At 55.3% G+C, this 24,002-nt stretch overlaps 7 protein-coding genes across 7 annotated transcripts; 5 read left to right on the top strand and 2 right to left on the bottom strand.

The window, feature by feature from the left end:
• Positions 1-283: 283 nt before the first annotated feature.
• Positions 284-1,673, bottom strand: PFA4 (Palmitoyltransferase PFA4; the record flags this gene model as incomplete). The annotated part of the gene is made up of 2 exons (XM_036642939.1): positions 284-1,246; positions 1,302-1,673. The coding sequence occupies 2 exons, from the start codon at positions 1,671-1,673 to the stop codon at positions 284-286; spliced, it is 1,335 nt and encodes a 444-aa protein (XP_036492239.1).
• Positions 1,674-2,285: 612 nt separating this feature from the next.
• Positions 2,286-5,506, top strand: CXT1-0 (Beta-1,2-xylosyltransferase 1; the record flags this gene model as incomplete). The annotated part of the gene is made up of 5 exons (XM_036642938.1): positions 2,286-2,323; positions 2,428-2,483; positions 2,538-2,642; positions 2,703-2,854; positions 2,903-5,506. 5 exons carry the CDS (start codon positions 2,286-2,288, stop codon positions 5,504-5,506), a joined length of 2,955 nt encoding a protein of 984 aa, XP_036491540.1.
• Positions 5,507-7,592: 2,086 nt separating this feature from the next.
• Positions 7,593-8,600, top strand: CGCS363_v011088 (Glucose-6-phosphate 1-epimerase; the record flags this gene model as incomplete). The annotated part of the gene is made up of 2 exons (XM_036642937.1): positions 7,593-8,165; positions 8,223-8,600. 2 exons carry the CDS (start codon positions 7,593-7,595, stop codon positions 8,598-8,600), a joined length of 951 nt encoding a protein of 316 aa, XP_036491549.1.
• Positions 8,601-9,464: 864 nt separating this feature from the next.
• On the bottom strand, positions 9,465-14,878 carry rif1 (Telomere length regulator protein rif1; the record flags this gene model as incomplete). The annotated part of the gene is made up of 2 exons (XM_036642936.1): positions 9,465-11,777; positions 11,828-14,878. The coding sequence occupies 2 exons, from the start codon at positions 14,876-14,878 to the stop codon at positions 9,465-9,467; spliced, it is 5,364 nt and encodes a 1,787-aa protein (XP_036492565.1).
• A 1,281-nt stretch (positions 14,879-16,159) lies between these two features.
• CGCS363_v011086 (Synembryn-like protein) lies at positions 16,160-17,902 on the top strand (the record flags this gene model as incomplete). Its single annotated transcript, XM_036642935.1, has 4 exons — positions 16,160-16,361; positions 16,417-16,491; positions 16,544-16,620; positions 16,670-17,902. The coding sequence occupies 4 exons, from the start codon at positions 16,160-16,162 to the stop codon at positions 17,900-17,902; spliced, it is 1,587 nt and encodes a 528-aa protein (XP_036492564.1).
• A 764-nt stretch (positions 17,903-18,666) lies between these two features.
• Mphosph8 (M-phase phosphoprotein 8) lies at positions 18,667-19,937 on the top strand (the record flags this gene model as incomplete). The annotated part of the gene is made up of 3 exons (XM_036642934.1): positions 18,667-18,752; positions 18,807-19,599; positions 19,662-19,937. 3 exons carry the CDS (start codon positions 18,667-18,669, stop codon positions 19,935-19,937), a joined length of 1,155 nt encoding a protein of 384 aa, XP_036491548.1.
• Positions 19,938-20,477: 540 nt separating this feature from the next.
• Positions 20,478-21,403, top strand: CGCS363_v011084 (Mannose-P-dolichol utilization defect 1 protein-like protein; the record flags this gene model as incomplete). Its single annotated transcript, XM_036642933.1, has 2 exons — positions 20,478-21,074; positions 21,137-21,403. The coding sequence occupies 2 exons, from the start codon at positions 20,478-20,480 to the stop codon at positions 21,401-21,403; spliced, it is 864 nt and encodes a 287-aa protein (XP_036492190.1).
• Between the last annotated feature and the right edge of the window lie 2,599 nt (positions 21,404-24,002).

The following is a 24,002-nucleotide window of genomic DNA, read 5'->3' as shown; positions in this document are numbered from 1 at the left end:
CTCTCGAGTTTCTTTCTGCATACAGGATCAGGGCAACCCTATGGGCGGAAGGGAGGATTTGCAGTCCTGCGTCTTGTGTGCCGACCTTTTTTTGTCTGGTAGAATTTGGAGTCTAGGGGATTCAATGGCATGTGCGAGCCCTTCCTTTGGATGCCCCTCCCCATTGTGTTGGTTTGAGGCGAGGATTAGTATAGAAACCTGGGGAACCATCCCAAGAAAAGATTTCTCTATTAAATTCGGTTTTGCTTGTTTTTTAATATCTTTGTGATGTTATCATATTTGTCTATTCTTCTCCGTCCTTTTGCAGGACCTTCCTCCGACGCAGGATCTCGGCGAGAGGGACGTCTTCGTCATCCGTTATGTCTTCATCCTCGTCTACCCCGAAGTCTTGCAGCCTCTCGCCATCGGCATTCGTCCACCCCGGCTCGCCGTCAGCCCCTTGCTCGTACTCGTCGTCAGACTCCTCCGAGACGAGTTCGTAGTCCGCCTCCTCAAGCTCTGCCATGAGCCTCGACCTCTCCCCCGCCCACCTCTTCCTGTCCGCCTCCTGCCGTGACTTGAACGCCTCCAGCTCCTCCTCTTTACTCGCGTACCGCGACACCCGCACGCCCTCCGCGCCCCTCGCCGCTCCGGGCCAGCCGCCCTGTCCCCTGCGCATCTTATCCGGGTCCGGCGGCGGCCACATGCCCTCCGTCCTGTTGATCCCGTTCTCGGGCCACTCCCACCCGCACCCCGTCCCGCTCTTGCTGATCTCGGGGTTGCTCGCGAAGGGGAAGAACCACAGGAGCACGTTGCGCGTGCCCATGGCCTGGGCGAGGTTGTCGAAGATGCCGACGTCGTAGGGGAACTCGACCTTTTCGAGGCGGAGCTTCTTGCCGTCGGGGCCGGTGACGGACCAGAAGTCGCCGCTGCCGTTCTTGGAGGTGCGCTCGCAGAGGGCGGTGTGGCGGTCGAGCTCCCAGCCCTCGATCATGGTCTCGTTGAGGACCCAGCCGCGCAGGGTGGAGAAGAAGAGGATGAAGAGGGCGAGGGAGGTGAAGAAGGTGACGAGGGAGAGGAGGGTGAGGTGGACGAGGACCGGGAGGGAGGGGCCGAGGTAGGAGGGCAGGGCGCGGTGGGCCCAGAGGTCGGCGAAGCGGAGGTAGAGCTGGCGGGCGAGGGTCCAGAGGGAGAGGTTGGTGTAGAGGAGGAAGCGGAGGAAGTGCGGGAAGGTTCGCATCGAGACGCAGTTCGAGGTCCAGGGGCACTGTTGAGGGATGATGTTAGGATGGCTAGGCTAGTAGTTGGCAGAGAAGGCTCACGTGGTGGTCCATCCTGGGTACGCAGCGGCGGCATGAGCGGCAGTGGTGCGCCCGCGGTGGTTTGGGCGCGGAGCACTTTCTGCACCAGCGGCGGAGGAGGCCGTATTCATCTGGCTCCGGGACCTCGATGACCTCGTCGGGAAAGGTGTACCGGCCGGGGTCGACGGTGCATGCCTTGTAGTAGGTGTACCACAGACATAGCAGCAACGTGTTGAAGATGTAGGTTTCGGTCTTGGACAGCCGGCCGGGCGGGAGGGAGTCGTCGGCGACGTAGAAGAGGATCTGGGAGGAGTAGGCGAGGAAGGCGATGAGGAGGCATACTGCCGGGACGGCGAGACGTTTTACTATGGGGGAGTCATTGAGGCCGGACATATTGGCGCCATTGGGGGGGATGTCGAGTGTTGAGCAGTGGTACCGGTTAAGAATTGGTCTTTGTGGTGGGAAAAGATGAGGGTGATGTCAGCCCACGAAGATCGCCGTCGATGCCGGGCGCGGGATGACGGGGAATACGAAGGACGGTCCTTTAGAAGTGGGTATTCCAAACCGTAACGTCCCAGTCCGCCAGCTGCTGTCTCGTAAGCTCCAGGCAGAAAGGAACGGAAGGAAGCTTGACGCGGTCCAAGGGTGGCGGAGCCAGGGTGGGCACGCGTCGTTTAAAGGGGGTTTCTTCACATCCCTCCACCTCGGGCGTGCTGTGCCGTTGAATTGGGCTTATGTAATTACAGATCCTGCCCGCTGGGGGACCCGGGCCACCCCCTGGATCGGCCCAGGTCAGCCCGTTCCTGGCCTCTGGACAGTGTTCGCTCCGTGTTCCATCCGTAAAGTTCGTCTTTGTATGAAAATCCGGCGGAGTGTTCGGGCTTCTCGGCAAGCTCACCTTGTTTCCAATTGACTTGTTTGTTTGTTTTCAACTCGACATTTCTCGTTTGATGGCAGCTGCTGTGGAGGCTTGAACGTTATTCCCACCATCTCCTTTTCGCGGTGATGGCACGCGATGCGCATGTGCATCTCACGGCGCTATGGTAAGCGATTTACAAAAAGGGCCTGAGCAACGACGTTGAAGTTTTTGTTTTTGGTCCTGCGTATTAGTGTGGAAAATGAATCAGTAACTAACGTGCGGTGGTAGTGCTGTTGTGTCGTTTCTATGGATTTCGTATAATTTTGAAAGACATTCTCTGGTTGGTAAGAAGTGTTTTGCGCCACAAGGTTTCACAAGACGCTGACGTGTGCTCGCAGAATGGCCGAGGTTGTCTTCCGTTCTGATATTTTTGATATCCGGCGGCTTGACGTGGGGCTCGAGTTACTTGGCGAAATGGCTGCCGGGTGCTGATGGCAGGTTTGGTGAGTTTGAGAAAGAGGAATCTTGAAAAGAGGGTGAGGATGAGACTTACCTTTGAGCAGATGAGACGGCGCTGAAGGGCACGTTTGAGGCCTCTGTACCCGCCAGGCCAAGGCGGTACTATGTGCCTTTGTTGGTGTTCATGGTCTTTCTGAGGTTGGAGGTTTTTCATCAGGTTACGGCGCAGTTGCAGTGCTCCACGCCGGGAGTCCAAGTACGTTGACCAAATTTGTGTCGAGGGACAAAACTGACCGTGTAACAGTCTCTTCTGTGCACGCTGCTGGTGTTTTACGACATCTATTACTGCCGAAGACCGCTCCCACCTCCAGAACGCCCTCTCGAGCCATGGGACAGTGCCTGGGAAGACGTCAAGAGATGGCTCAATGGCGCCCATGTCACCATGCTTCTGAGCGCCCTGATTCTTGGCTACGGAACATTCCTCGCCGTCGACCAGGAGCCTCCTTCGACGTTCTTCTGCTCGACTCTCCTGGACAGCCGGGTCCTGACACTTGCCCTCCAACTGCTGGGGTTGTTCTTGGACGCCGCCATCGCCATCATCCTCCACCGGATTCTCTCGTGGACAAAGACGACGAAGCTGAGGCTGAGAACCCTCGGCGTGATCCAGGCCCTGACTGGTGTCTTCATCAAAGTCTTCCAGATTCTCGCCTCTCCTTTCATCTCCACCGATGAGGGATACCCCACGTCCATCAGGGGTCTCGACTCGCTGTACTTCTTCGACATTTTCATCGACAGCTTTACCTTCACCGCATTGATCGGCTCGCTCGCCATCCTCGTCTGCGAGACCAGTCCTTCCGTCCCGGCCAGCGTCATCACCTTCATATCTGGAATGTCAGCAGCCTACCAAAACGTTACGCGCATCGGCCAATGGCAGATTCACTCCAAGTTCGCCGCCATCCTCCCGCTGTACTTCATCGCCACGGGCTTCGGGTCCCTCTTGTACACCGCCAACATTAGGTCCGTCCTCTTTGTTCGGAGGGTCGTCATCGTTGTCGTGCTGCCCTTCTTCCTCTTGGGCATGACCCTGTATGGCGCCCTCAAGTCGGATACAGTCAAGGGGCATCCTCTCGAGAGGGAAATCTATAACGCCAGAGTCAACGGCGACAGATGGCTGCGCCAAGCCTCGACCAGTGACAGCCTCCGCATCGCCGCCGAAGTCTACCAGGAGAGACACTACGGGCGTCTCCCGCCGCCCAACTTTGACAAGTGGTACGAGTTCGCCAAGGAACGCAAGTCCGTCATCATCGATCACTTTGAGCAGATGGAGAGCGACATCCTTCCGTTCTGGGGCATGAAGCCCGAGATGATCCGCAAGGCGTACGACGAGAGGATCCCGAAGGAGCCGCGGATGGCCGTGGTCACGATCCAGGACAAGAAAGCAATCCACAACTACATGTGGGACGACGAGAACAAGAAGATGCTCGACGCGATGATTGACATGATTCACGGATTCGTAGAGCATCTGTCGGATATGAAAATACCGATTAACCTGGCTGATCAGCCGAGAGTCCTGACTCCGTGGACAGATTTGATTAGGTATACGAAGGCTGGTAGGAACTCATCGAAGAAGTTCAAGTTGCTATCCTCACGATCCGAGGAGTCTGCTGGAGGGCCACCTCCCGAGCCTCCGAAGCCAGATGCTGCGCCCGAGGGCCAGAAACAAGAAGAACCTCCTAAGCAGGAGGAGCCGAAGCAGGAGATCCAACCACCCGCCCAAAACCAACCCGCAGAACCCCAATTGGGTCTGCCGCCCGCCGCACCGCAGTCAAATGCAATGGCATACGCCTCCACCAAAGCCTTCCGCGAACTAGAGGCCTCAGTCTGTCCCGCCGATAGCCCCGGCCGCTCAGGCCTCCACTGGAACATCCGCGACTTCTGCTCCGACTGCGTCAAGTTTCACTCCGAGGACCAGTTCATCTTTAGCTGGGCCGAGTCCAAGGCCCTCTGCGACCAGCAGGACATCACCCGCCTGCACAGCTTCCACCTCTCCGCCCCGAAGATCGACCCGATCCAGGAACTCATACCCGTCTTCGGCAGGTCCAAGGCCGACGGCTTCAACGACATCCTCATTCCCCTCGTGCCGCCGGAGGACGAGGCCGCCGACCTCAACAAGCCGTTCCGCCAGCGCAAGGACGCGCTCTACTGGCGCGGCGCGATAGGCGACCGGCCCATCAGCGACGAGACCCTCCGCGGCAGCCACAAGAACCGGCTGGTGCACCTCGTCAACAACGCCACGGTCGTGGACGAGGTGACGATGCTGCTCGTCGCGCCCGCGCAGAAGAACTACTTCGCCTACGAGGCCGTCCGCGCCGCCGAGGCCAACAGCATCCTGCCCTTCAACGTCGGCATCGCTGAGTACGACTGCCAGGGCCCGGCGTGCGACGTCGCCCGCGCCGAGCTGGGGCAAGTGCCCGCGGACGTGGACCCCCTGGAGCACCGCTACGTGTTCCTTCTTGACGAGGACTCGGCGCCGCCGCGGGACTTTCTGCGCACCATCCGCTCCGCCGGCAGCGTGCCTTTCCTGACGTCGGTGTTTGGGGAGTGGTACTCGGAGCGGCTGATCCCGTGGCTGCACTTCGTGCCGATCGACCTGCGGTACCACGCGCTGCACAGCACGCTCGCGTACTTTGTCGGGCTCAACGGCAAGGGCAAGGTCAACGGGCGGACCATCGAGACGGAGTCGCGGTGGGAGGACGGCGAGTGGATCGCCACGCAGGGGAAGCGGTGGGCGGAGCAGGCGATTCGGAGGGAGGACATGGAGATTTACCTCTTCCGGCTGCTGCTGGAGTGGGGCCGTGTTGTGAGGGACGATCGGGATAGCATTGGTTTCCGGATGGACAAGGCGTAAAAACGGGGGTATCTTCTGTAATAGTATATTTATTTTTAAAAAGAAAAAAGTGTGTTATGTGTTCATCTGGTTATTTGGGCATGAATCGTGCTCTTGCCGGGTTGGCATGTTGATTTTGAGGCACGTCTGAAGAGGTACGGACGCTATTGATTGAAACCGACAAGAACATGCTGAAACCTAGAAACTCAATCTATCGTGGCTGTTTGAGTTCATGTTCCTGTTGATCGAATGCAGCCGAAGTTCCGATCGTTAACTCGGGCCGGCATCTCACCGATCATCACCCCATATCCTCGCCAGGCAATCACAACCTCTAGAGAACAGATCTTCAAGGGTCACTGCGGTTGCAAGACTATCTCATCGATGAGCTAAGAGTAAAATACAGTATTGATCTTGCAACGCATCATCAGACGGCGAGCGTTCGACGCCAGTGAACAACACGGCATGCTTGACTTCCCACAACGGGTCGATCAATGTGAATACGACACTGAGAATGCCATAGAAGCGTCGATCGGTCTCGCTTCGCAACGCAGTTGTGATTCTCCAAAGAGGAACAGGGAGAAACCTAGTAAAAGTATGTCTTTTCGTCAATCAGCCCACCGAGTAACACGCGTGGTTATTGAAGTCGTCCATGACGGCGAGAACGAAAGCGGTATGTCGTCCGGGAAAGTGGGGACACCTTCCCCGACGGGTCCGGCACCGTTGCGGCTTTGTCCACCGGCGGCCTCGTGGCTTGCAACAACGTCCCGAGCAGCTTCAAGCTTATGCAGGGTCAACGAGAACTCCCCTGCATGCGTTCTTTTCGAAGAGTCTGTTCTCCGAAGAACCACGCATCTATACGCAGCAAGTAAAGACAGCTGTTCCGCTCGGAAGCAGTTCTTTGCGAACCGAACCCAGGAAAGGAAACAAGCTCGCCACAAAACAGAGCCCCTGGATAGGTGGGCTGCCTTATCCCGTAACCTACCTGACCTTACCGAGGGATGGGTGTTGCTGGGCTGTCCCCAAGACTGATCAAACAGGGGTGAGTCGTTCGGGAGGTGGTTGAGGATGAAGCTTGTTTCAGAGTGACAGGCGGAAGCAGAGTGGGAATTCGGCGGTGGGCGGCCTCGTGAAGAAGCTTGGATGCAAGACGCTTAGCAGAGCGACAGAAAGTCAGTCAAAGGGGGTAAAAAAGAGACTGTGTAGGCGAAAACTTCCCTGTAACTGTCCTCGATCACGAGCCGGGAAAAAACCACAGCTGCAGCTGTTGTGGCACCATCAAGTGCCTATCATACCGGGCAGTACCTCAGTGCTTGATGCGGCGGCGCGGTCGCAGCTTGGGTCTACCTTAAAACTAAACCCCCCGAGCTCCTGATTGCTCGCCTCCGTGTCTGACGTTATTGTTCCTAGTAGGCAGCCTAGCAAGGTAGCCCGGGAGACTCGGATGCAAAGTACCTTTCCGCATTGCGACGGTGGAGTGCTACGTGGCCCAGTTGTATCTCCGCGAGGGGTGTGCCTGCCGGCCGCTGCCCAAGGTGCCTGAGAAAAAGCTGAAGCTGCCCTGGCTTCCGCGACCTCCAACGCTAAGCCCGCGGCCTAAGCTTAGCCCCTCCCCCTCCAAACATTGTACGGCCCAATGTCACTTTACCCCGCCATTTCTTTCCCAGCAAGGAACAAAGACCGCCGATTGAACCTGACCTCACTCCCCGTCGAAGCTTCTGTTGTGCTGCTGCCGCCGCTACTACTACTGCTGCTGCTGCTGCTGCGAGAAAGATTGCTTACATACCCACCGCCCACCATCTCCGTCCGACTGCTACATCCCACCTCTTCGACCGGCCAAAGTCGCAATCTTTCGTCCGTCTACAACCTCTCACCCACCCCGATCTTCGTGCTAGACACACGATTACTCCATCCAAATCTCCATAGACCGCCCGGCGCAGCCAAAAGCGCCTTCTCTCCCTCCCCCATCCCACCTCCTCTGACTGAGAGCTCCGCCATACCCCGCGCGCGACACATCGTCCCAATACAGCCCACCCGGCATACCACCTCCAAACCTCACAAAGCTCGAAAACACATACCTCCATAAACAACAGCCCAACGTCCAGCAAAAATGGTCGACCGGCCCAACAAGCCCGCCGCCCTGGCAACCACGCCCGGCCTGCCGCCCCAAGCGACCGTCAACATCACCCACTCAAACACCCGCGTAACCGCCACCCTCCCCACCGGCGAATCCGTCTCCGTCCTCCTCCACGGCGCCACCGTCCTCTCCTGGAAGTCCGCATCCGGCCGCGACCGCCTCTGGCTCTCCGAGAACACCGTCTTCGACGGCACGAAGCCCGTCCGCGGCGGCATCCCCCTCGTCTTCCCCGTCTTCGGCCCCCCCTCCGACGCCCACCCGCCCACCGCCAAGCTCTCCCAGCACGGCTTCGCCCGCTCCTCCCGCTGGGAGTTCCTCGGCAAGTCCACCAGCGAGGGCAGCGACAACTCCTCCGTGAAGCTCGACTTCGGCCTGTCCTCGGCCAACCTCGACGACGAGACCAAGGCCAAGTGGGGGTACAAGTTCGGCGCCATCTACAGCGTCACCCTCGACCGCGAGTCTCTCTCGACGTCAATCGTCATCACGAACGAGGGCGAGGAGGCGTTTGACTGCCAGGTCCTGCTGCACACCTACCTCCGCGTAAACGTACGTTCCCTTTTTGCCTCGGCTATATTCACCGCATACTAACTCCTTGACCCCCAGGACATCACAAAAATTTCAGTCCAAGGCCTCGACAACGCCCCGTACACCGACAAGGTCGACGCCGGCGCCGCAAAGACCCAGTCTGGCGACATCACAATCACCTCCGAGACAGACCGCATCTACACGCCCCCCGCCGGCCCCAAGGCCCCCGTCACCGTCGTCGAGGCCGGCGAGCCCGTCTACTCCGTCGTGCGCGACAACCTCGACAATGTCGTCGTCTGGAACCCTTGGATCGAAAAGGCCGAGGGCATCGCCGACTTCGCCCCCAAGGACGGCTACAAGAACATGCTGTGCGTCGAGCCCGGCGCCGTCAAGGGCTGGCAGAAGCTGGAGCCCAACGATGCCTTCGAGGGCGCCCAGGTCATCACTGCTTTGTGAAGGCAGGCTCTGTCGTTCAGGTCTGTAATCTGACGAGGGGGGTCGTGGCTGGCAGTCGGTGTTCGCTGGGACAGACGGCCAGAGGGGCAAGAGGCTCACAAACGTATTTCTTTCGAAATGTCTCGGGGACAAACCAAATCTAGGAAATGCCAAAGTTAGAGGGGGGCGGGCTATTTAGACGGCCAATCTACGTTTGTGTGTTTGCGAGTTGTGTGTTGCGCGAGGAGGACAGGAAGCAAACAAACGGTATCATGAACCCAAGCAGGTGAGGGCGGTGTGCGGGCAAAGCAGGGCCCGGAGATTTAACCACTACCCTTTGAAATACAAATCACGATTGAAACGGCCCACGCCATCAAAGAAGCTTTTCCGTCACACAAGAAAATTGATTCACAAATGAGACAAACCGGTTCGGGTCATGATTGAATTATGTTTTGATTTTCATTATCCTGGGTGATGGGTGGGGTTCATCAACACCTCAGATGCATGCTTCGCGACAATTTTCCTGGAATACATAATGAGGACGAATGGAACCTTCTTGCCCTTCCTCCACCCCTCCCTCCCTCGTGCCATGGCTGGTTTTTGGGTCTCCTCCAAAAAGAGAACCAAATTTCTTCTTTTTCGTACAATCAAGAAAAGAATACGTTGCAGCTACCCTGAGTCTCTCTTCCGTCTCCAAGGCCGATGAACCCAAAAGATCTGCGCCGGTAATGCAAGAACAGGTCGTGATGAATGATGTTGGTGTGGTTGTGGTTTGTGTGTCAGGAATATTGACATATCCCCGTGGGGACGTTGATGGGAAAATAGAAAAGGACAATGATAACAATAGACATTGGTATTTGATGGGGGCGGTGGTGTTTGTGGACTTCAAGCTCGTCCGCGAGCCTCGGCGGCGAAGAGCTCGCGCTTGATGTCCATGAGCATATCCTCCATCTTGTAAACCTCTTCGCGCGACAGGGACGCGGAGCGGAGGTTGGCGAGGACGCTGCTCAGTGAGCCGAGCATGTTGACGTCCTTGGCGGGCTTATCGGCGGGCTCCGCGGGGGTCTCCTCCATGCCTGGGGATGTAGGTTGTGGGGAAAGAGATTCTGAAGGAGGTTGGACGTGAGCCGGGGTAGACGCGGGAAGTTGTTCAGGAATGTCGACCTCCATGGAGTCTTCGAAGGCGGCGCTAGGGGTGGGCTGCAGCTCCGTCGGCGACTCCTGAGACTGGCTTTCGCGGAAGCTTGCCTCTTGTTGCTCGGCGACAACCTGGGATTGGACTTCGGCTTCGTAGTCATCGCTGCGAGATCCGGTGGACCGTCGCGAGGGTGTGTCGTGTGGACCGGGCTGGACGTCCTGAGAGGACGATCCAAGAAGGGGAGACATCATTTGCGAAGTCTCAGCCTGCGAAACTTCCGGTTCGGGCTGCGACGACGAGACGACTTCATCGGCGCTATCGACGGAGCGGCGCTTCTTGCGGCGGGTGTCGTACTTCGATGAGCCCCTCTTGCGCTTTTTCTTTCCAGACTTGTCGGGGGATGAAGCCGTAGTAGAATCAGCCGGAGTGGCGAGTGCCTCTTGCGAAAGGGATTTGCTCTTCCTGGATCGGGTCTCCACCTGGGACAGAGCAAGCTCCGCCGGCTCATCATCTTCAACTTCTTCCTCGTCCGAGTCGTCCTCGCCGCCAACAGTGATGCAGTCCAGCACAGGTGTCTTCTGCTTCTTCGTGCTCCTGGGTGTCCTGTCAGCTCGGGGAGGTGACACTGCAGGGTAGTCGTTGATCGGGAGGTCGCACCGCCTACGGTCGAGTTCCACCACAAGTCTCAACATGCTACTTTCGTCGCCGTCACTCATTTCAAAAGACCGGTTGTTAGCAGCGTTGCGCAAGGCAGAACGAGTCAGAACGTTGGGCGCAGGGCTGGAAGGAGCATCAACAAACACCTCGCCGCCCGACCTTGGCTCGTCCATGTCGACCGTCCGGGTGTTCTTAGGAGTAGACGGAGTGTCTTCGGCCTCGTTTGCCAGCGCAGACTCGGTAGTGATGTCCTCGGATTCTTGAGCCTCCGGCGCCGTTTCGAAGGCAGACGGAGGGAGTTCGGGTTCAGCAACGCTGGAGGGTATCATCTGGAATGAGTCGTCAACGGCGGAGCCCAGGTCAGGACTGGCTGATCTCGATTCTTGCTGAGGCGCGACGTTCTTCGACAGCTCAAGCTTGGTAGGCTCTTCCGTCGAGGCTGCAGCCTCCACAGGAGGTGAGCCAGAAACAGGAGAAGAGCTGAATTGCCAGTCCTCCAGTTCACTGCGACTGCTAGATCGCGACTTGATCTGGGAGAGTAGAGGGAATGGACGGGGTTCAGGTGGCGAAGATGGCGGGTCTGTCATGTCCTGATCGTGGTCTTGTTCGGCAATAGCAATGGCTTGGCCTCGTCTAGGGGTTGGGGTTGAGCTGACGAACTCTTCGTAGCGCTGGCTTCGCTTTGGCGTGACATCCTTGGGAGTCTCGGGGCCCTTCGCTGGAGCGGCGTCAAGCTTAGGAGGTTCATTCTCCTTAGATTGAGGAGCAGGGCTGGAGCGCATCTCAGGGAACATTGCTGAAGTGTCCTTCTGTCTTTCCCGGATTTCCTTCTGTCGCTCCGTGAGAACTTGCGATTCCACGTCTGTGTTGGGATTCAAAGGCGACATCTCGATTGGCGCAAATTGTATTTGTGAATCGTCGTGCCTCAAGCGAGCTGTAGGAGTACGGGCCTTGCCACGCGTTCTTTTGGAGACCTTTTGGGCCTTGAGCTTCGCAGATGAACGCTGTATCGAGCTGAGTGGAGAAGACTGGTTGGACACAGACCGGAGCTTCTTGCGTGACGAACGCGTCGATTCGACACTCAGCATTTCGATGTCGTCCTGAGACTCAACGAACGACCGGTTCTGCCCAGTAGACGCGATGCTAGCGACTTCAAGACCTGGCAAAACAATGTCGACCATGGGCTGTACAGAAAGCAGTACGGCCTTGAGGTGCTCGGGGTACTGAATGTTCTCTGCGTTTTCGTACAGACGATTCCATGTCTCCGAGATCGAGTTGACAATGTGTCGATGCTTGCTTTCGAAGGCGGCGCAAAACAATTCCTCGTACATATCCAAGTGGATTTCTTCCGGCTTGTCGCCTGACAAGATGATCTTTGAGATGGTATCCCAGAGCAACTTGACCTACGCATGGTTAGGAAAGTATTCTTTATTCCATCAGAATGGGTACTTACTGCTTCCGATGACGCAGGGCTCTGCCGAGTCTTGATAATGCCCTGCGAATCCCGAATCCACATGGTAAGACCACTCTCCAGGTTGGCCATGGCCTTTGGAACAAGCTCTGGGTTGCAGCGGGACAAGAAGCCGGCTGTTTCTCTCAGGAAACTGGCGACATTTTCATTGAGACTTCCATTCTCGCCATTCTCGTACAGACGCTCCAACAATTCACCGGTCAGCTTGTACAAGTAGTCGAAAGGGTCGAAGGATAAAGATCTGGGGCCGGTAATAGCCGTACCCCATAATCTTCGCCGAGCTGCTTCAAGAGCTTGTCTGTCAAGCGGATGACTGGCAACAGACAGCAACTCCGTTGTAGCTACAATTGTCTTTGAAGGAATCGTCGCGGCACGTTCTGTGGGAAGGCTTTCCCGAATGACCTTTGCAAGTGGTTCGATTGCTCCTAGGGCCCGACCAGCTTCGCCAGCTTCCTCGCTGGATCTGTTAGACAACAGGGAGTAGAGTGTGGACCAGTGTTGCCAAGGCAAGTTCGGCGCCTCCTTCCATCCGCGCTCAAGGAGCCGAACTACTGCACGGTACTCGGGACCAAGAATCGGCTCGCCAGTCGAGCTGTTCGTCTGGGCACTATTCTGAGACATGTTGAGAGTGGCAACTAGGCAATCGGAGGCAAACACCCATGGCGCATAGGGTACTTGTGCATCTGTGGGTGACCAACTGGGAGGAATGGAAAGCATCTCCTGGGCAAGGTCAGAGCGGGCCTTTGGTGATTTGTTTGCAAAGAACGGCGTGAAGACGGCGCGATAAAAGTCAACGAAGTCCTCGTTATCCGGAATACCAGGGGGAAGCCGTGAGACCAAGCCGAACAGATGGTGGAGGGGCGTTCTGGTGTCTCCAGAGGTCTTGCCGGGCTTGTGAGAAGGCGTTGAGACAGGCGTAAAGGTTTGAGTGCGTCCTAGTGAGATCATCTTCTCGGTGAAGGGCAGCAGACCCAAAGCTTCAACTGCTATTGTGATGAGCTCCTGCGCACTTCCCAAGAATCGCACCGCCGTTTCTGAGTCAGGCTCTTTCATGTCGCCCAAACCAGTCTCCCAGTGCTTCAGCAGAAGGCCACACATCTGCGAAAGGAAAGCGGTGGTGTCAACGGAGACCTTGATCTCTTTCGAGCAGGCGGATGCAACAGCTCCCACTAAGGTGCGCCATAACCGATTTACTTGGCTCTTCTTGTCCCCGAGCTCGAGAAAATGCCTGTCCATGATGGGGTCCATGACCTGAAAAACACTGACTGCGTTGCGTCGAAGCCACTTGGGGTCGATAGATGGAAGCTCTTCAGGTCGGGCGAGAGTCGTTTCCTTAATACGATCTTCCCTCCAGATTCGGTGCGTGGATGAATCGAAGAGGCCGATCAATACCAGGGTCATTTGCCGCAGGTGCTCATCGACGATGTCAGGATTACGCGCGGATACCTTGGGGAGTTCTGTGATCGGCTTCACGGCGGCGTCCCAGTAGTTGTCGAGGAGTGTTGCGCTTGTGCCAGGCCTGAAGGTGTAGTAAAGGAGGTTGCAGATGCTGCCAAAAACAACCTCGCGGATGTGTTTGCTTGTGTATTTTGACTTGATCTGGCTGCCAAGGGGTTGGTATAATGTGGGAAGAAGCTTCACAAAAGACTGGCCCTCAGTATGCATAGACCAAACGAATCGGTTCCAGGCATGGTTCGCCTCCTGCTTGGTCTGTGGGTGGTCGTTGTTGTTGAAGCACATCTGGATGAGCTGCAGCCACTGGTTGAAGTACTGCCAACGGTCGAGCGGACAGCGCATGAAGAGCATGATGACACTCCAGATCTTGGGGACCGATGCAGTCATGGTTCTGTCTTCCTTTTCCTTGGCCATGGCGAACAGTCGTCGGTGGTAGTGCTCTGCGTACTTCATCTCCTCAATGGACGCGTCAAAGAGCTCCATGACCTTCCGCGACAGCAACTTCTCCTTGCCGAACGTGTAAACAGCCTCGAAACCGAGGGATATCGCCGCATTTCGCAAGTCTTTGATAGTGCTCAACATGTCTGACAAAAGATCGTTGAGCCAATCGGAGTGGGCTGCCATCAGCTGCTTGGTTTGCTGCATCAACCTCCTATATATCATGATCCGGGACATGACAATACTCTTTCCCTGCAAGTGCTGTTCGATCTTGCGGAGGGCGGCGACCAGGCGGCGGACGCGATCGGAGGTCATGACTTTCGACGAAAAGTCCTGGGTAGCGACACAGTGCATCAGGTGTCGAGCAACATCCTTTGGTGTCGACGAGTCCTCGAAGGATCGGATGCTGTGGTCCATAAAGAAAACACCGAAATCGTTGGGTATCGTTGAGGCAATAGCGGGGAAATGAAGGAACGTCGCCAATAGGGAAAGTGCGTTGTTGGTGAGAGGAACGTCGATTCCGTTAGTTGTAGGATTCTTTGATGTAATATCCCGTTGGATGAATTGGACGAAGAGGCCCATCTTGCCCTGCAGCGCAATCCGATCCGGGAGGTTGTTTGACGTCTTGAGCGTCATGACGAGTGTGGTATACGCATCCCGCTTCGAGTCCCTGTCAGCACCCGCAAGCTGCTTGACTGTCGACTCCAACATGTCTGCGATGTTTGCTGGTGTCGCCAGCGTGTCGGACTGGTTGCTGGAGTTCAGTGGACTTGGAGAAGAAGTCTGCTTAAGGATACCCTTGACAGGCTTCGGTTGCGTCGAGGACGGTGCAGAGAGCGGCGACGGCCTCGGCAGAGATTTGGCGTCGGGATAGATGGGTGCCTCGTTGTATTGTGCCTTGGCCGAGAAGCCCACGCGTTTCCTAGCTCTGCGTATGCTCGGATTCGTAGAGTCGGCACCGGAGAGGGGTGAGTACACATTCGGCGGCGTGTGCATGGGTCGAGGATCGGAGGAGGGGGGAATGACGAGAAGATGCTTCGTGGCAGCAGCATCGATAGCTTGGTTGGTCTCGCGCGGTGGTGTTGGCGGACGAGGAGGTAACGACTCGAGTCGGCTCGATACAACTTCGACAGATCCCATGATGACGGAGGGGTGACGGGGCGCCGGACACCAGCTGTCTCTGTCTTGGTCTCTATCTCGACTGGCGCATGTGTACGTCGGACTCCTGCCAGCAGAGAGGAAAGGAGTGACGGACGAATAAGCACACCAAATGCAGAGAGAACTAACGTGCAAAACCGACCCGTGCAGTAAGAAATGGCAAGCAGAGAGAGGGGATTCCAACGACAACGAGCGTATGGAGATTGACGATGAGGAGGAGACGACCAGGAGGCTGGAGCGAAGCCGTGGACGAGTACGGAAAGATTAGGTATGGAGAGCGGACCTGGAGCACTTTTCGCGGCACGACGTCCGTTCCGCGATCTCTCAAAGTGGATGGGCTGGATAATTGGCTGGGGCGCTTTACGGTGCTAGACACGTCCAACAGTTCCGCGATGCACGTAAAAACGCGAGCTGGTCGCGAAAACCACTTAAAGATGTGGCCCGTGCTTGACGTGAACCCTGGTTAAATCGTTGTCTCGTTGCCTGGGGGTTGGGCGGCGACCGACGGACCAAGTGGGGCACTGGAATGAGTGGAAACCGCAGGGTGCGTTTCTGGGATTCGCATGGCCAGTGAAAATGCTGTAGCAACTGAGGCGTTGAATAGCGTTCTGCTTAGCTAACTGTCATGCTTAGCTCATCCTTGAGCCACCCGTGCCACTGCGGCTGGTGATAGAGCAGACCCACCTCACCATCTACCCCCTGAAGCCGCCCGGGGTAAGAAGCAGTCCGGGCGCTGCAGCCGGCCTGTCAAGTTACTCACGTCAACGCCTGGCGCAATGCAGCCACTGTGGCGTCCCCACGTCCTGCTCTGTGTAACAACAGTGGATCGGAAGCGTAGGAGCTGTCCAGTGTCAGGTCTCGTGGTCTGGGCCGGCTCATCCCCCTTTGTCACTGGATGATTATCCGTCACTTGAGCTGAGCTTCAATCGAAATACCTGACTGCACCAAACTGATCTTCCCCAAAAGATAGGCTTAATCGCCCGAAAACGTCTGCTCGGAGCGTCGCTGCCGGAGCTTCCCTTTAAATCGAATCTCAACGCTGCATCGAACCTAGCTCCGGGCCATTGGAGGGCCTAGAATATCAAGCCACTTGAATCGACGTCAAGAGCCACAACCACAGACACACCTACCCGTCCAGTTGTACGACCGTACAATCGTTTCCCGTCGAGCGCCAGAAAGACCCAAATCTTTCATCTTTCCATCTCATAGGTAATCCCGTGTGTTCCTCGTCTTCATCGCCATTGCCTGGCCTGTTCCCAAATCATGGTGTCTATATTGAGGAGGATGCTAAATGTCAAGGATCGAAAGGCTCGTCGAGCGTCGTCGCCTGCCACTACGTCCAACATCTGTGTTTCTCATACTACTCTCGGCTCCAAATCCACTACCGAGACCGGCCCCAGGACCGGTCCCCCGCGCCGCGCCATGTCCCAACCGATCCTCATGCAGGCCAACTTGACTGGCAATGGTATGCTCCTGCGGCCCATCCTGGTCTGACGAGCCTATAATTGACCGCCATCCAGCGAAGCTCGAGGCCGTCACCAGCTTGATGAACAAGCTTGGTGAGGACCTAAAGAGCGTCAGTCTGCTTCCGCAGCGTGAGTAATTTGACTATACTCTTTCCAAAGCTCATATGGCTGATTTTGGCAGAACGAGACGCCGCCCTGGAAGAGCTCAAGATCTATGGACGGGATCCTAGAGATGCCGGCCCCATCTTTACTTCTGAGGTTTGACCTCTCATTCACAGCACTATCATCTAAAGCTGACGCATCGCAGGGTATTGAGATTCTCACTAAGCATGCCTTCAATAGCCCCTCGAGCTCAACCTCAAGAGCTGCGTTGAGAGTTCTTGCAAATGCGATGCTGCTGAACCCCCAGACCCGGCAGATGTTCGTTGATCTTGGTTATGAGGATAAAGCTTGCAAGAAGTTGAAGAGCGACAGCTTTGATGATGAATTTCTCGCCTCCAGAGTCATCTTCCTTACGACTTACGAAACGAACATTGATCTCCTTGGTCTCATTCAGAAGCACGGTCTCGCGGAGACCGTGGTAGAGCAGTTGGGCAAGCATGCAAAGTTACTTGCGAAGGGGCAGAACAAGTCACCCGTCGACCCTATGGAAGACATGGCGTTGAATGAGATACTGCGCTTGCTGTTCAACGTGTCTCACTTTTGCTCCTCTGAAGCATCCGCGTTCACGGCCAGCATACCTCACATCATAACCTTGTTGTGGAAGCAGGACATCTCCCCCAAGAAGCCGCTTGACCCTCCTTTCAACTCCCTAGTCAACGCGCTTCTCAACTTGAAGCTTGAGGACGAGGACATCCAGTCGTCCATCTACCCAAAGAATGAGCCCAAGAAGGTGTCCGAGAGGCTGATCGAGCTGTTGGATCTGTCATTGAAGGCGTACACGGATAATGAGCTGGAGCAATTGACGACACCCCTCGTTGGCGTCCTGCGGAGGGTACACGATGGTGCCCCCGATGAAGCGAAGAAGTATATCCGCACAACTCTTCTTCCAACTGAAGAGGACAGAAAGGAGGTTCTTGGCCGTGGCACATCCCTGACGTCCAGACTGCTGCGTAACTCCACCAACCCCATGACCCCGCAACTCCGAGACGCCATCTCACATCTGCTCTTCGACATGTCCGACAAAGATGCGTCCAAGTTTGTCGAAAACGTGGGTTACGGATTCGCGTCCGGCTTCTTGTTCCAGAACAACATCCCCATTCCTGCCAATGCTTCCGAGGCATTCAGCAGCGGTGATGGCCAGCGGCACGTCAATCCCATCACGGGTCAATTTATCGACAAGGAGAAAGACGTCGATGTTCCTGAGATGACAGAGGAAGAGAAGGAGAGAGAAGCCGAGAGGCTGTTTGTGCTATTTGAGAGGCAAGTTTACTCGTACATGCATACAGTCCACCACACTAACGCCCAGCAGGTTGAGAAGAACAGGCATCGTGGACATTCAGAACCCAGTGGAGCAAGCGGTGAGATCAGGGCGTTTTGATGAATTGGGTGAGAACAGAGTGGAAGAGTTGGATTAATAGGGTTATGGCAGAAGGAACACGGGAAGATGAGATATAAAGCGAATATCGGGAAAGTGCCATGACGGCAAATTCGCGTGGCCGCCAAATCATGTTTCATGTCGGTCTAGATTCGATGTGACACATCTGCTTCGAGTCTGAGGCTCGATCCAAGCACTACTCGCTTTCGACACGACCAGTACCTTCTGTTGCCTAGTAAAGACGTACGCCGTGTTTTCCGAAAGGTCATGAGCAGTAATATGTCGCCCAACCAAGGCTGTTGGGCGAAGCTTGGTCACCTTCTCACGTGGCTTCTTTGCCCGTCCCTCCATTGTCTCGACCGCCCTGAAAGAAAGAGTTGTTATTGTATTTCCTTATGTTGTGAAGCATTCTGTTTTCAAAGTCTTCCCGTTGCCATTTCCCCCTTTTCCTAATTTTTACGGCCTGGTGGCTGGGAACTTTCCTCGACTTAGAACCGAGGCGGTCTCTCTATTGACAGCAGGCGCGACCTTTCACCCGCTCTTGCCACCCGCTCCTTCCCTCTTCTCACGAGTACCTTAGGCAGAACTCACATTTACTTCTCTCACCCCACCCTGACCAAACTTCTCCCAAAATCACTCTCACCTCAACGCGACTCGTAAGAACGCGACTCGCAGAGGCGTCGACGAGCATCAGCCCAATAGCCTTTTCTCACTCAACTCCTGCGCCTTACCACTTCTACCATCCTTACCCATCGATAATCACCAACATGTCGAAGCAAACGGTGTTCAAGGGACGCGATGAGCCCATGACCCAGGAACAGCTCGCCGCGCTGGCCACCGAGGCGGCGCAACAGTAACAACAGATACCCCATCCCCATTTTCGGACGGAGCACTGATGGAAAGACAGCGCCGAGCAGGAAGCCGACATGGGGGATGACACCATCCCTCAGATCACGTCGGATATCATTCCAGGCATCAAATACAATAGCTCTGATGCCGACGATACCGCTCCCGCTCCGAAGCGCAAGCGTGGCCGCCCCGTCCTGGCTCCGATGAAGATCAAGCGTGAGGACTCTGTGGCGCGTCTCGACGAGGTGGAAGCTTTTCAAGGAGGTTCGTCTTCTCAGTATGGCACTCCTCTTGGCACTCCAGAATTGCCTGCCACGTCTCGGGTAGCGGGAAAAGCCAAGCGCAAGTTCGAGCAAGCCTCTGCCAACGATACACAGAAAGCCGGTGTTATATTCATCTCTAGAGCACAGGCCGCCAAGAAGTCGAAGAACCCGAAGGTCGACGGCCATGCTGTTAACAGCGACGAGACTGAGGACGACCCTAAGAGACAGAAAGAGTTTGAGGACGACAGTGAAAGACAGAATGAGAGCGAGAACGACGGGGAGGAAGAGAGCGTAGAGGGTAACGACGCGGTCAATGATCAAGAGGTCCCCGTTCAGACCCCCCGTCGCGGCCGCCCCCGGAAGAACATCGCCGCTGCTGAGGCTGATCCTCCGAAGCGCCGTGGTCCAGGTCGTCCCTCGAAGACCCAGACTCCTACAACGTCCAGCAAGACCACCAGAGGCAGCATTCAGAGCAAGAGACACCGCATTTCAGCACGCCTCAAGATCTTGCAAGCTAATCGAAGTGTCCCTGCAGACGAAAAACGGTCTCTCCGATCTTCGGGCAAGAACACCGACGCGACCAAAAAGGTATTTCTCTTTCATTCACTCGAAATGGCAATATGTAGAGACACGGCTAACAATACTTGAAGGTCTCAAGCTCTCACACGAGAGGTGTAGCCCAGGTGAAGAAGACACCCAAGAAGCGCCCCACTGCTGTGCGAGCTGAGTCCGAAGACGATGAATATGAGGTCGAGCGCATCGTTGGCGTTGAGCCCGCCAAGGGCAAGAAGCAGAAGAAGTACGAGGTGAAGTGGAAGGGCTACTCCAACAATGAGAACACTATGGAGCCCGAAGAGAACCTCGCGAACTGCAAGCACTTGATCGCTGCGTTTGAGAAGAAGCAATCCAAGGCTGTGAAGAAGTAAACTTCTGGCTAGCCCGGGGTTGTCAGTTGTGGCAGCTATGTTGCGATGGATCTGGCATTTCTGCTTTACATCACGCGGCCTTGCAGTCGACTCGACAAAGGCATTTTGATATCAAGCTATTGCTGAATTCGGAGGTTTAACGTGGTACGCGGGGGCAACGTATCGGGAATGGGATGGTGGTCGTCGGCAGGGATGTTTGCTGTGCGGTGGCCGACTTGGCTTTTATTTCATGCAGTCTTTCTTCCTTCTTAGCTAGGACCTTAGCTCCCCGCAAAAATTTCCGACTGGTCCAATTGACTGCCACCCCTTACGTCTTTTTCAGGGTTTATCAGTGACCTCAACCCTTCCGTCAACGTGTCGTATCAGTGAGGACGTCAGCTCAACAATCTTCGCTCGTCTCCCACCTCTCTACCAGCCCGCACCTTCCCGGCGCAAACCTTCCGGCGCAAAGTTTGGAATCGCCCGCGATCCTCGAACAAATCTTTTTCCAAATAACATTCACGCCACGCCGGCACAAACCCGCCTAGCCCGACCTTCACGATGGACGCCGTCCGCTCCACCCTCCAGCCCGTAACGCACAACCTCCCCGCCCCGATCCGCGACCTCGGCGTCTCCATCATCGGCGAGCACTGCTACAAGTCCCTCCTCCTGGACATCAACGTCGAGGATGTAGACTGCATCAAGCTCGGCCTGTCCAAGGGCATCGGCCTGGGCATCGTCGGCGTCTCCAGCATCGTCAAGCTGCCACAGATCCGCAAGCTCACCTCCTCGCAATCCGGCGAGGGCATCTCCGTGCTCTCCTACCTCCTCGAGACAGCCTCCTACCTCGTCTCCCTCGCCTACAACTACCGCAACCAGTTCCCCTTCAGCACCTACGGCGAGACGGCGCTCATCATGGGCCAGAACGTCATCATCACCGTCCTCGTGCTCAACTACACCGGCCGCGCGGGCCTGGCGGCCGTCTTCGTCACTGCTCTGGCTGTGGCTATGGGCGCGCTCTTCGCCGGAGGCTTGGTTGATATGCAGACGCTGGGATACCTCCAGGCCGGCGCCGGCGTGTTGAGCGTCGCGAGCAAGGTTCCCCAGATTCTTGCGATCTGGTCTGAGGGCGGCACCGGACAGCTCAGTGCTTTTGCTGTAAGTTTTCTCTCTTGTCTGTTGTGCAGTAAGCACAATGCTAATCAAATTCGTTCCCCCAGGTCTTCAACTACCTCCTCGGCTCCCTCTCCCGCATCTTCACCACCCTCCAGGAGGTCGACGACAAGCTTATCCTGTACAACTTCATCGCGGGCTTCCTGCTCAACGCCGTCCTCGCCTCGCAGATGGCGTACTACTGGAACGCGCCCTCCGCCAAGGCCAAGGGCAAGCAGAAGGTCCCCATCGCCGCGGCCCCTGGCATCGCTGCGCCGTCGGCTACCTCGACTGCCACGTCCAAGAAGGCTCCCACCACGCGCCGCCGCGGTTAAGCGATGATTCGCAGAGTAGGCATTGGGACGGTGGATGTTGGTAGATACAATGCTGTTAATATGTAATGCAGAGCACATTCCTGAAAGACTTCTTGTGTGGTTTATGTGAATGTGTGTGTGTATATGTGTGTGTGTGTGTGTGTGTATGTGCTTTATGAGGCCAGTCACATCTTGCAGTACCTCATTTGTGTGAATGAATCTGCTTTGAGCTGAAAACCAGACGTATAAAAAGGCGTGAACAATGTAGGAGACCTCACTCATAATCGATTGACTCGAGAACCATCTCAGTAGCTTGGCAAGTAAACAACATTGTTGGTCTTCGACTTGTAGTCTGAAGGAAGTTTCAAGATTACCAAGTGCTGCCGTGCTGCGTATATGGTTCATCCCAAGGATACTCAATCAGTATACTACAAAGATACCGTATCCGGAGGACGAAACAGAGAAGACGGCAAAAGCAGGTCACGAGCTGAGAAATGTCTTTAAGCTTCTTTGGCCCTCGATGGAAAATCTTACGTCGCGTGGATATCCTACGAGCCAAGCATACGTATTTTATGTCGAAGTCGAAGTACCAACGGTGTGCCTTCAACATTGGGTGGGCACTGTTTTAGATTGCAGTCAGGATTGCTCGAGCGGTCCTGCCTAGAACAAACTTCAACGCCAACTACCGTTCCGACGTCGATGCTTCATTCATGACGGCTTTCCGCCTCATCTCAGCCAGTATTTAAGCAGCTCCTTACAGAAAGGAATCATCACGCCAGAGATGGAGGATTGGATTGTAGTTGTGACCTTCTTGTTCCGCAACAGTATGCGTGTGCATTTAGCCGCTAACTTGTTTCCACGGTCCAAACATTGCGAAGGACGAGAAGCATTCAGCGTCAACGCCGTCTTTAAGTTCCGTATCTTTGGACTCATTCGTGACACATATAATCCAGACAATCACAGCACACGAAGTCGTCGCTGAAGCTCTGTAAATGTACATGTTCGTCTTGGATGTACCTAGGAACAAGAGCTTTCTTTGGCCTCGATGAAGACAAGCACTGGGCCGCCTTGTAATTTGTATTTTCGGAACCTTAGTATTGAAGTGTCTGAGACTCACATACCTTCAATCTCAAATCATCTCTCCCAACTTGAATTTTCAGATGTCTCGCCATAGGCTTGGAAGTGTCTTTGCTAGTATTTAAAGGAGGGCTGCAGCATCTCTCAAATAAGCCGCGACAATACACATTCAACTCGAATTGAGATGGAAACTATACTGGACACTCCCTTTAGAAGTCAGACTACTACTGTTGGAACTTGGAATATATTGTCCGGCTATGAAAATATTGACCAGAAACCCACTTCTTGAATACATTCAGTGAGAATCGCGTGAAGCCATAAGATAGTACGTTTCACAAGTCGTCCATTGAAGGCCAGTAGAAGAAAGAAAAAGGTACCAGGGTTGTGAGAGGCAAGATGAACCGCCCAAGAATTCGAGCATTTCAGCCAGGTGGAAAAAAATACACAAGTCTTCATCAATCTTTGTAATAGCATGAGAGCATATCCTTTGGGTAGGCAGACCAGACGGATTAGAAACTGTCGTCCGGTATCCTCATCGTCAGCATACAGGTCGAATAATCTATAGATGATACATTACAAACGGCCAAGACATGTTCATAACGTGGCCGAAGTCGGTAGGTTGGCCTTGAAACCGTACGCAAGAACCGAGGGGTGGTCAGACTCAGCATAAGACATGATGCTTTGAAAGCTCATTTTTCTGTGGCAACCATTGCTTCGCTACTGACTCCAGGCCACTGCCCTGGCTGAAGCACACAGTATTTGAATGATCATGGCTTTGACAACAAGGCACATCTAATTAACGTAGGCTTGAGACAGATTGCCACTCTCTAAACCACCAGGTCCACTTCCACATGATATCACGGCAGACGCCAATGTGCGTGGTGTTTGCCATCATTGGTTTGGAACTGCAAGGATGTTGAATTCAGCTGCGAATGTTTGGTAATCTTTGGCGACCAGTCGCATGTCCGAATGCGGATACCGCAGTCCGTCATCATTCCCATCGTATTCCACTTCGGCAATTCTGCATGCCTCCTCGCATGTGTGGACTCAGGTCACCATTCTAGTGTATTTTCTTTTTCGTGGGCCTGGCAGCTCGCGACCATGCAGCAGTCTCAATGAGACCGGCAGGAGCTACCGATTCAAGGTCAGGATGACGTCAAACGGAAAGCGCAGTTGTAGGTTCAGGTTGAGTGTCTTCCCATGCGGCGTTTGATGGGTCGCCCAACGAGGCAAGAAGCAGAGCAACTACGTATGACGTAGCAGGCTCAGCAAGGCTTGCCGTTTGAGGAACGTGGGCTGCCTTATACGAGAGCCCATATTCGTGTGGCTTTAAGGGGCGCGATGGTTTTTCTGCGCCTCTGTCGATGACGCCCACCCCGAGTTCGAGAGAACGAGAACCGCTGCGGCCATTCTCAGACGTAGATGGCGTCAAAAGGACAGTGATCGGTAGCTAGAATTCCGCAGAGGCGTGCTGATTTAAGGCCTTGGCCTTCGCGTAGTAGCCATCACAGCAGGACCTCCAGTCAGGTGACTTTACGATGTG

This window comes from Colletotrichum siamense, assembly GCF_013390195.1.
Source record: "Colletotrichum siamense strain Cg363 chromosome Unknown KSG_Cg363_contig07, whole genome shotgun sequence".
Classification (NCBI taxonomy): domain Eukaryota; kingdom Fungi; phylum Ascomycota; class Sordariomycetes; order Glomerellales; family Glomerellaceae; genus Colletotrichum; species Colletotrichum siamense.
Note: the sequence above shows the minus strand (reverse complement) of the source record. Positions and strands in the feature narration are given on the sequence as shown.